The 11,597-nt window shown below is 44.0% G+C and overlaps 1 protein-coding gene across 2 annotated transcripts; it reads left to right on the top strand.

The window, feature by feature from the left end:
• Nucleotides 1-9,219: 9,219 nt before the first annotated feature.
• Nucleotides 9,220-10,517, top strand: LOC117188195 (40S ribosomal protein S11). Of its 2 annotated transcripts, none has more exons than XM_033391674.1 (4): nucleotides 9,220-9,246; nucleotides 9,721-9,846; nucleotides 9,909-10,114; nucleotides 10,321-10,517. In XM_033391674.1, the coding sequence occupies exons 1-4, from the start codon at nucleotides 9,235-9,237 to the stop codon at nucleotides 10,442-10,444; spliced, it is 468 nt and encodes a 155-aa protein (XP_033247565.1). In that variant the 5' UTR covers nucleotides 9,220-9,234; the 3' UTR covers nucleotides 10,445-10,517. The 2 variants fall into 2 exon arrangements, with proteins under 2 accessions (XP_033247565.1, XP_033247566.1); XM_033391675.1 differs by lacking the exon at nucleotides 9,721-9,846 and adding an exon at nucleotides 9,470-9,592.
• Nucleotides 10,518-11,597: the final 1,080 nt, after the last annotated feature.

The raw sequence follows: 11,597 nt of genomic DNA, 5'->3' as shown, positions 1-11,597 counted from the left end.
CCGAAATTGGAGTTGACTCCTGGGAATGGGAATGGGAAGGGACAGGGACGATGTCGATGTCGATGCGGTTAGCGCTGCCTTTTCGGCCAAATAACAGCGACGGGCAAACAGAACGGAGAAAGCTTTTAGCAGATACTTTACGCAAATCCCATGGGAAAACATTGGCCCACTTTGAGCTGTAAAGAAGCTCTGCCGCCGAAGCCAAGAGCAGACCATGGAAGAGCAGCAGCTGAGCAGCAGCTGAGCAGAGGACGTCGACAGCCCCATCATTAAAAGTTAAAAAGGATTTTCAACGGATTTACGAATTGGGAGCTCAGCCCGAAAGACAAACAAAGCCATCAATTTACATATGCGAGCAGGTCAGAGCTCAGTCCCCCCCCTCAGCCTGGCAGAAGTACGAGTATAAATTCATGAAACAAAATTTAAGATGCGTCCCACGACAGACGCCCCAGAATACCCACAAGCAGTGTGCAACGTCTGAGGAGGGAATGGGGATGGGGCTCATAGAAACAAAGCCCAGCCATGACAGTCAAGTATTCGCATAGTCCTCCCCCATCCACTTACAGAGGCCATCCACTCGCGCCCACTTTCGCCCTTTATCGTACACTGAAAAATTATAGATATTAAAGAAAATATTCTGCTAAATACAATTTGCAAATAACTTAAACATTATTCTACTATTCTTCTATGTCTCTTCATATGGAAGCGACAAACAATTCTAAGACTTGGATGTCGATGATTTTCTCCGGTGTAGTCTGCGTCGCAAGGACCTTGAGCTTTCTGGGCCTCCAGTTCCTGCTGCCTTTGTTGTGCTTTACTTGTGGATTAGCTAAATGCAGGCTGGCATGCCACGGCATGCAAGCAGCTCATTTCCCCCCTGCCTTCGCCCCCTTTGACGCTCACTTTTAACCTAAACCTTTCGCCTTGCTGAGTCGGGTTCTCTCGCTTCCCCCACATTCTTCGGGATAGGGGGGGGGTTTCATTTACTTACACCTGATGTTCAGCTTATTTTGCTCTTCTGCCCTTCAGCAACCAAGCCCCCCTCCCCTTACACTGAGCTGGCTAAATGTCAGTTTTGTGTGGGGAGCTTTTTAATGACTGAAATTGTGCGTTACGTTACCAGAAGATTGAAGTGCGGTACTGAACAATTGAAAAGCTTTAACGTGCTGGAACAAATGGGGTTTCTTGTCAATGAATTCCATCTTTTGAGTCCAGCGATATAACATAATTTTCCTACCGATTTTCATTCAAATTTTGACCCATTTCCAATTAAGTTACCTTTTGATTATTTGAATTCCCGATTGGATGGCAAACCTATTTGATTACACATTTGTCCCGTCTGTCCCTTAATGAGACCCATTCGAGGATCCTTAAATACCAGGGCAGAGATGAGGCGGGATTGAGACACGCCTTAATCAAAGTCACTTGAATGCAATAGGCTGGAATAATTTGAGGGGGTGGGATGGCCAAGGAAGGCGTATCCAATGGGGCGTTAATGAAATAATTAACGCATAGATACGATTTTCTGGTCAGAGTTCAAGGAAACAAGCAGCGAGCAGCAAACAAGAAGGGCCAAAGGGCCAAAGGGCCTGCAAATTTACCACAACTGCTACAAAGCCATCAATTTGCTGGCTGGCACATCCCGCGTCCAGTGCCTCCGCCCGTAGGGACTCGGACTCGAATTCGGCAGATGAGGCAGCGAAGCGTGCAATTTGCCAGCTTATTTATGGGGTCGACCCAAGACAGCCGAAAATGGCAAAAGATGGCCGCGAGGGCGGACCGGGCCGGATGCATGGGGAAAACTTTCGCAAAATAAAAGTTTGCCGCTATTTGATTTGTTGGTCATTCGGCTTTGCAGTTTTCCCAGCTTCCAGGACGACTCCGTTCAAACACAAAATTCTATTGAGTCAAAAGCCGAGTCAAAAGTTAAAAGCATTAGCCTGGCTACCAGTAAAGGCCACAGTAACTCCCACCCACACAAAGTACAATTTACTATATAGAAAAAGATAGTGTACATGGAATTTGGACAGTGTTCTGCTCCTGGCTTTGGTTCTGGTTCTGTCCCCACTCCGGATACACATCCTGGTGCGCTTTTATTGGTCTAGTCGAGCAGCGAAATATACAATTTCTGGCCGCTGGTACGGCAGGATGGCCGAATGGCAGGATGTGCGCTGTTGGACCCGCCAGGATGCACCAGAAATGACTTCACTTCCTTTGCAGCCCCGCTGTGCGTCCACTGTGATATTTAGGGCTGACTGCCCTTAAAGGTACAGCGCTGAAGACCGGACGAGAAACAAAAGTTTTCTTTGTGGAGTCACTTTTGATGTGGTTGAAACAGTCGAAAGAAGTCTCTAAAAATACATCTCCAGCAAAACATCTACCGGCCCAGAAGCACTCGGAACCTCATGTTCTACCCATTTCACTTGTCACGACCAGAGAGGCCCCACTCCAAGGGCATTGTTTGTGAGTGTGTGTGTCCATGGGCATGTGTGTGTGGATGGAGGTACATTTGTATCCTTTGTGATGGGATACTGGGAGAGCAAACAAACCGTTTGCAAGTGCTCGATCGCCAACAACCATAATAAACATTATTATGACTATGACCATGCCCGTGTCCGTGTCCTTGTCCGTGTCCGGCTAAAAGTGGAAGAGGAGCTGGGTCGGGTCCGTTAAGAGGTTGGCTCTGCAGCAAGCATCTCCGGCATAAAGTTGGACGACGTTAAGTGGATGATTATTTGCGATTGCACGATGCCACCAGGGCCCGCACATGGCAATGGCTACGGATACGGATACGTATATACGTATGTGGATGCGTATACGGGCACATCCTTGATGCGAAGGACACTCTGGCGGCGCACACACATGGCTGGCTTTGCTTTCGCCGGAGATTTAATGAAGGTGGCGATGTCTCCCCTGCCCAGTTCTGGGTGATGATTATGTGTTAATGGTCATCGCACGCGCTCTTTTATACAGCGATTGCCAAATTGGCAGCTAACAATTGATGTACGTCGGCAATTAGAAATCGGACATTACTCATCCAGCTCCACTGCACACCGCGGACGCCCCAGTCCATGGGCCAAAAGTTTCCCTATAAATGCCACTCGTAAATCCTTGTCGTTGCTTACAATAGTTCTCCCCTCTGTCCCTCTGCCTCTCCTGCTCTCTACTTTATCTATCTCTTTCTTTTTGGGAGCAATCGATGATTTCAGCAACAGCGAAAACCATAAACATGAGCCACTATTGTCCCATGAATCCCATAGTTCTGGCTCTGGTTCTAGCTATGGGTATGGCTGTGGCTATGTGGCGGATGCAGAGGCACAAATCTTTGTTGGCCCAGTTCCATGGTGGACAGTGCATTCGAATAGCATGCGTATGGGATGAGTAAAGAATTATTTATGTGTTGTCATTATCTTATTGAACTTTAATTTAATCTTTAAACAAATTTACATCTATATCCTTTTTATTCATATAGCATGGATCATTTGCCTTCATATTGGGAATATGAATCAATCGATGTTTAAATACCCCATCTTACCATTTGCCCTCACTGTATGTGGGACGAATAGCAGATTCCACTTAATACTAATTTACGCCACAATTTCGTATAAATCATGACAATGTCGGGCATAAATTTGCGATGAACAATGTGCCAATGCTGAATCTGTCCAAAGAGAGACCAAAACGAGGGGGAACGTTGTGAGTTGCTGCGGACACCGCAACTCTACAGTTATACCCGATACTAAGTCAGTATGGCTCTCCTCCGGCAGACGCCGCTAATATTAAACGACACGACAAAGAGAGAGACAGAAAATCAGTCTGAGCTTGTCGTCGGGCGCTGCGTGGCCACTGCAAATTGCAAATTTCTTGCTTTTGGCTACAAAAATGATCCGATCTGATCCAGCCATTCAGCCATCTGATAGATATGGTCATTATCTATGATTCTGCGTTTTTAGTTTTCTCAAATGTGCAATATTGTGGATGCAACAGATTTTCGTCCTTTGTGGGGGCGGAAGGGGGTGGGGCGAAATTCTGAGATATACGTTTTATAGTGAGATCTAACAGAAGTGCGGATACCAAATTTGGTTACTCTAGCCTTAATAGTCTCTGAGATTTGTGGATGCCCCAGATTTTCGTTCTTTGCGGGGGCGAAAGGGGGTGTGGCGAAATTTGGACACGAAACGGTCAAGGTCCGATATCACAGGAGTGTGGATACCAAATTTGGTTGCTCTGGCTCTTATAGGTTCTGAGATCCTTGAACTCATATTTTGCAATTGACAAAACCGACCATGAAACCTGTGTGTTAGAGAGAGACAGAGCGAGAAAGAATGAAATTGTTTTCTTGATTCTGGCTATAATAATTATACGATCTGGTTGAGATTTTACATTCTAAAACATATAGTCATCCTCTACGATTCTGCGTTTTTAGTTTTCTCGTATCGTCGAAATTGTGGATGCCACAGATTTTCGTCCTTTGTGGGGGCGGAAGTGGGCGGGGCGAAGTTTTGAAATATTTTTGTAGCAGTGACATATCACAGAAGTCTGGATCCAAAACATCGTTGCTCTAGCTCTTATAGTCTTTGAGCACTAGGCGCTGAAGGGGACGGACAGACGGACGGACGGACAGACGGACAGACGGACAGACAGACATGGCTCAATCGACTCGGCTATTGATGCTGATCAAGAATATATATACTTTATGGGGTCGGAAACGATTCCTTCTGGACGTTACACACATCCACTTTTACCACAAATCTAATATACCCCAATACTCATTTTGAGTATCGGGTATAAAAAACAGACCAGGACAAACTCCAGACAAATAAAAATCGCTTTAATTAACGGACACGTAATTTACAGTCGATACATACATACATATGTACTGCCACAATTCTGTATACTGTAGATTATCGGGTATATACATATTTAATCAAGTTAAGCTTTTTCTTTGCTTCGATGGCCTGGTTTCGCTTCCGCCATCTACTACCGTGCCTGTAGAAGACGCTGCCCAACAATGAAAGAAAATACAATCTTCTACTACTATACAGCCTACTATGCCTCTGCCACTGCCACTGATCCTGCCTCTTCCTGCCTTCTGGGTGGCTCTACCGGCGTCGTTTGTCTGACTGGGAGACGCTTCAATTTAAGAAATTAATGCGAATTTCGTTTTTACGGCTTGCCAGCGGGCGCGGCCAATAAATCCACGCCTCATAGTCCCCGCGGCGAGGTGGAGGATGTCGGGCAGATGGAGATAGACCAGAAGCTCCAGGCCACTTAGGCGCCCAGGACCCAGTGGCAAACGGTAACAAATACCAAGCAAAAATCCCACCCAAAAAAATACATTTTATGGAACACCAAGTCGAGTATTTAATGCTCTACATGGGCCTTGTAAGCAGGTGAGTCTAAGCCACAACAAATAAGGAACAACAACTTTTGGCGAATGCCACAATAAAACATCGTACATGTATATTTCCAGCACTGCCGATTCAACAATTGCCTATCAATTGATAAGTACTTCCTTCCCAGACCAGAGCGATAACAGAACTGCTGAAACAAACTGAAATGCTGGATAAAATTCTCTTGAAAGCCCCAAGTTCTGGGTTCCCCGGAACAAGCTTTTATGGCCAGCGCCGCAGCCATCGTTGTTGCTCTTTAATTTCGAACGTCGGGGATGTCGGCGGTGGCCCAGGCAACGGTTTTACGTCCTTTTATACGGACCCGGGAGCACGAAAACGAGCAGGAGTTGTGTTGTATGAGGGGAAAATAGAGATAGCGGGGATGAATGGTGATACCTTAAATAGACCAAGCGACCCAGACATGGGCCTTGCCTGATGCAGTGCCTCCCACGGCCGAATCAGTGGGTGGCACGTGTTCCTGACTCTTAGTTCGGGGATAGCACGAAAGTTTTTCAATTAGTGGGCCGGAGTGGTAAGGTGGAACACAGAACACACACACCCACGGCAGGCTTCATTAGAGTTGTTTGTTGTGTGATTTTGGAGATTTCGACGTGGATGGTGCTCCGATTAGGTAGTCAAGTACCGATGTGTTGTTGTTCTAATTAACAAGAAATCCGGGGGAACTTTTGGATGGATAGATGGTTGTTCTTCTGTGTGTCTTGTGGATTATCTCTGATTCCCTAGGGGTTGCCATGACTTTACGGCATTAGCATAATCAATCCGAAATAAGGATGTTGTATAATTGACAAGCCGGAAATTGACTTTACGTTTCCTAAGCTAATTTTCGTTCAAGCTGTCAGTTTTCCAAATAATTACCCGGGAAGCGTCAGAGCAATGTTTGGGCTGTGATCCAGCAGGCAACCTGCTGATAGCAAGCATTTCCATCATTTAGGCGTGCAATTTGGGGGCTTCGGCTCAGGAATTTATTTGAAAATTAACATAATTACGGCTTTCAACCCTTCTCTTCGGCCGGCAGGTGTGGGTCCAGAGCAGCGAAGTAACGTTCCCAAAAAAATACAGCACCGTAATAATATCTTTCCATTTGCCTTTTACGACGAGACGAGAGGTAGGCAAACTTCTGTCCCAGCCACACCCACACCCACACACGCAGCGCATAAATTTACTTGCTAAACAACAACCCACCAAGAGAGGAAGGATCAGGGGGCAGGGACCGGGACGGGACAGAGCCCCTGGGCTCAACCACAGCCCAGCTGCTGCTCATCAAAGCTGCACGGTGAGGAGGGAAGCTCGGGAAGAAAGTGAAACCAAACAAAGCATGCCAAAAATTATCTCGGTCACTTTTCAAATACACGCTCTGTCCACCGCACACCACAGTCCACGGTCCACAGTCCACATCCCACCTCGATGTCCGTCCGGCTCCTTTAATGGCTTTCAACCCAACCCACTTTCAAGTTTCAAGTATGCTCGTACACACACACAAATACATACATATGTACAACACACACTTTTGTTTTGCCTCGCCCGAGCTGACAGCACTGTTCTGTTTACCTAATGTACCGTTAAGCTGCGCACTTGATGCCGCTATCTACTAGGAGAGAGAAGCATAGCAGAGCAGAGCAGAGCTCGTTGTCCCGTGGCTTTCGGCAGAATGCAAATTATTTTGCTTAATTTGAGGGCGAAAGTGAAAAGTTTCTGACTTTAAAGTGTTTTACAATATTGAAGCAGTATTGCATTTAAATGGTTGCAAAGAAACTTTGGCGGCCATAAAACTTTTTTCATTTTCCACGGCACAAAACAACACTAATAATGGCAATAAGCATGAAATCATAATAACAGAGGCAAATGCAGGGGCAGGGGAGAAAGTTATTAACTTTGTTACTGCTGTTTATGATGTCCCGGGGGTTTATTTAATCAATAAATACCAAATGATGTTCTGCTGTTCTGCGAGTCGAAATGAAGAATACGTATAAACTAACCTCAAACTTACTGGGCCCCATCCATCCACATTCCTACCGTTTCCGTTACCTGTAAGGCATGTGATGTGCGTGAAATGCGGGACTGGAGACCTTGGGACAGTAAAAGGATTTCATTACCATCGTTGCGCTTGGCTCGGCGGTTTCACCTTGCCAAGGAATGGAAGAAGGACGATGGAGAAAACCTTCACCGGCACACGCATGCCACGCCTAATGGCCCCAACGTCAGAGCCCAAGGCAGCGTTCGCCGTTCGTTTATGCTGCAGACATCTGCATTAACAATGGCAATGAAATGCAGGCAGCAAAAGCAGCAGCAATAGCAGGTAGCCTCCATTCGTGACGTTTTAGCCCTAAACGGATTTACAGCAGCTGCAGCAGCTTTCGCCTTGGTCAGACCAGAGAGAGAGAGAGAGAGAGTGGTAGAGTGAGAAAAAAGAGAGTGAGGGAGAAGGAGGTACTGGCATGCATTTCAAGGCCGTGCACTTGCACTCGTTTATGTTGTCATTATTTTTAATCCGACATATTTTTCTGCAGCCTCCACAACTATGTGGAGAATTAGCGCTCTGGCATTTCCTTAAAAAGTTAGTGTGCTGTCATTTTTTATACGAGGCATTGCCTCAGAAGTGCGTGGGGAGCACCAGCTATGATGGCTGTGATGTGCTTGACAAAACTAAAACTACCAAACGCTGGCACAAAGACATTTCTATTCGAGAAAACCTCTTAAGTGGCGCTAGAGAAATATCTGCCTTGGCTTTAGCAACGTCAGCTAAGATGAAGGTCAATCGCAGAGACAAAGTTGCATCAGCGATATGCTAATTCAAGTGAAGTGTATCAAAAGACCGAGAAAAATAAATTATTCAAATAGTTAACGCCCCACCCAAGCAACCCTGTCAAAATTTTGTCAAAAAGCGCCATCTACAGATGTGTAGATGGCTGTAGGATATATATGTATATAGTTGGAGGCTGGACTCATGTAGAATGCATGTCAAATGTCGAGTCAGTTTCGGTTGATTCAAATCCTGTGAACATATTCATGAACCAGATCACTTTTTGAATTAATGCCGAATTTTAAAAGGCCATATAAACGGACGGACGGATCCTGGCCATGCCCATTAATTCTGACGATTTACCGTACTTCCGTGCATCATTTATTCCAATGGATTGCATTTAAATTCTTTTCGCTCATTCACTTTCAGACAATTTCTATTTGGCGCTCAAGTTTGATGGGACTTGCTCTCTTTTTTTTTTCGAATTTTCTCTCTATTTTGCGATGGAATAGCCTATCTTCGTGGAGGGGATCAATGGCCTAAAACTATGTGGGCAGGGCTGAGGGTTCTATCTAGCTAGTAATTTTTGACGGAATATCAAAAACGACGAATATCTATAATATAACAACTATACGCTATATTTTCAAAATTCCATATTTTGGACTCACATCCAGGGGACCGCTTACGGTATTTTTTTACTTTTCGGTATTTTCTGAGGTCAAAATTGAACCAACGGTATATCGGTGTATAATGGTATATTTTGTCAATTTCATCAATCTATTATATTTAATTTTCAACGGTATAAAAAAATGCAATAAAAGCATGTGTTTAGAATAGGCCAGTTAAGTAGAAAATTGATTCATAAATCGTATAAAATTATGTGGGCATGGCAAAATGTTTTATCTAGCTAGTAATATTCCACGGAATATCAAAAACGAGGAATATGTAAAATATTACTTAAATTCGTCAGTATATTTACGGTATATTTTTGAAATGATACGGTATGTTTCGGTATATTTCTGAGGGTCGGACCGTAGACCTTATCGATAAGTCCGATAAGTTTCTTTCTTTTGCTTCAAAATGGCTGATCAGGTAAGACTTTCGGAAAATGTGTTGAAATTAATCATTTATAGCGGTTTAAAGGCGGATGTGAGATAAATAAATAGTGCCAGATGGAAAGTAAGTGAGTTGTGCGTGAATAAACTTTATATAGAGGGATGTCAAGTGATGCGGAAGAAGAAACTGTGGTCCACGTTCAACCTAACCTTACTTTAGCGCATGGTATCTGACAAAGTGTACACGAAATGTATTCTAGCAAACTGAACGTGCATTCCGCAAACAACATGCGGTGGCCACTGTGCGGCGCAAGAGTATTAATCTCAAGAAGCGGCCACGTTTTTACCGCCAAATTGGCTTGGGCTTTAAGGCTCCAGCCGAGGTAAGAGGTTCAAAGGCAAACTTTGACTAATGTTGCGCCCTCCCTCGTTTTGTTTCCGTTTCAATCCCGCACGCTGAACGTTCCTGCCTGCCACCCGCCCACGATACACTCCCACTTCCACTAACCAGAACGAGCGCGCCTTCCAAAAACAATTTGGTGTGAACCTAAACCGCAAGGTGAAGCCTGGCGTCACCAAGAAGAAGATCCTCCGCCGTTATCGTGATGTCGGTCTGGGTTTCAAGACCCCTCGTGAGGTGACAGTCCCGCTCGATGCTTAAGTATTCCCCAACTAATATGTTTACCTTCTCCACCGCAGGCCATCGATGGTACCTACATTGACAAGAAGTGCCCCTGGACTGGTGATGTTCGTATTCGTGGTCGCATCCTGATCGGTGTTGTCCGCAAGACGAAAATGCAGCGTACCATTGTCATTCGTCGTGACTACTTGCACTTTGTGCGCAAATATAGTCGTTTCGAGAAGCGTCACCGCAACATGAGCGTCCACTGCTCGCCCGCATTCAGGTAATATTGCGAATCTCGGATGCCACGAACATACCTTCACTTCTCTGATGATAAAATCATGACGGTCTTCATAAAACAAATTGCTGAAGAAACTTGACTCTTTTTACTAAACGTAAAAATACTGAACGAACCCCCGAACCTAACACGATGTGCAACTGAATGGCGGAAATAGTTTATAATCAAAATTGTAAATTTTTTTCTTGCAGAGATGTTGAGCACGGCGACATTGTCACCATTGGCGAGTGCCGTCCCCTCTCAAAGACTGTGCGCTTCAATGTACTGAAAGTCAACAAGGGTCAGGGCGCCAAGAAGAGCTTCAAGAAGTTTTAAATGAGGACACCAGCGGAAAAGATAATATTTGTAGAATTTATTCTTTTTGAATAAAACAAAAATTTAACTTTAATCGCTATTATTCCACAGTCCATTCCTCTCAGTTTCCACAGCATTTTCAGAAGTTGCCGGCAGCCACTTCACTCAAAGGTATGTATAAAACTATCTTATGATATACTACGCATATTTAATTGATATTCTGATGATAAAATCATGACGGTCTTCATAAAACAAATTGCTGAAGAACCTTGAATCTTTTTTACAAAATGTAAAAAAACTGAAATTTTTCAATTAAATGTTACATTACCTGGAAAACGTACCAATTCCCTACTAATGCAATTTTATTTTTTTCAGAATTCAAGATGACCACTCGTGAAAGATAAATCAATAAATAACGGGAACTTGTATGAGATTTGTTGATAATAAAAAAACTTTCTATCCGAAATAAAGGTTGAGAATAACGAATTTTAATACATTTAAAAGGTGCAGAAAACATAGAATGCAATACCAATTTTTAATTATGAAGAAGCAAGAAATTCTCAACAAAATCGGTTTAAAGGACCAACTCTGATGAGGCAGTATTTAGAAGATTATCAACCATCGTGAAGATATTTTACCGTTTAAAGTATGGTTATTAACTTATCGAACTTATTCCTATTAGCGGCTGATATCCCTGTTATTCTGTTAAACTGATTTTAGACTTTTTCGACTAGCTTATCGAATTCTGATATAATGCTACTTTCGGACTTCCAACCCTTTTGGTTAATTGTAGAGTATGTTATCTGTTGCTTGTAGCAGCACGCTAACTGAATGAGTTAGCGTGTTGACTAAGAAGGCGAGATCCTTCTGAGTTTTCTGGCAGCACTTGAAGAATCAACAGTGCTATATTCGCTTCTTATGAAATGTAGCAAAAGGTTTCAAGCCATCTCAAGATCTGTAAATCTTGTTGGTGCGGGACTGGAAAACACCTGAAAAAGAAATAGTTGCAATTAGGATCCAATAAGGTTCTGTTCGCGATGGTTATTCTTCTTAGCTGCGCAGCTATAGTCACATCAAAGACCAGGGATTATCGCAGAATTTTCCAATGAACGAGTGCGAAGAACTGGTATGGTATGGGATCGATTCAAAGCAGTTCTTGCGAACAAAAAAAGGA

The sequence above is a fragment of the Drosophila miranda genome, chromosome 3 (assembly GCF_003369915.1).
Source record: "Drosophila miranda strain MSH22 chromosome 3, D.miranda_PacBio2.1, whole genome shotgun sequence".
Classification (NCBI taxonomy): Eukaryota; Metazoa; Arthropoda; class Insecta; order Diptera; family Drosophilidae; genus Drosophila; species Drosophila miranda.
This window is presented reverse-complemented; position numbering and strand designations above follow the sequence as displayed.

Bases quoted from the DNA above. Each gene is read 5' to 3' on its own strand.
- LOC117188195 (XM_033391674.1), top strand. The intron at 9,847-9,908 runs GTGACAGTCCCG...TCTCCACCGCAG, and splicing joins GTTTCAAGACCCCTCGTGAG to GCCATCGATGGTACCTACAT. The intron at 10,115-10,320 runs GTAATATTGCGA...TTTTTCTTGCAG, and splicing joins CACTGCTCGCCCGCATTCAG to AGATGTTGAGCACGGCGACA.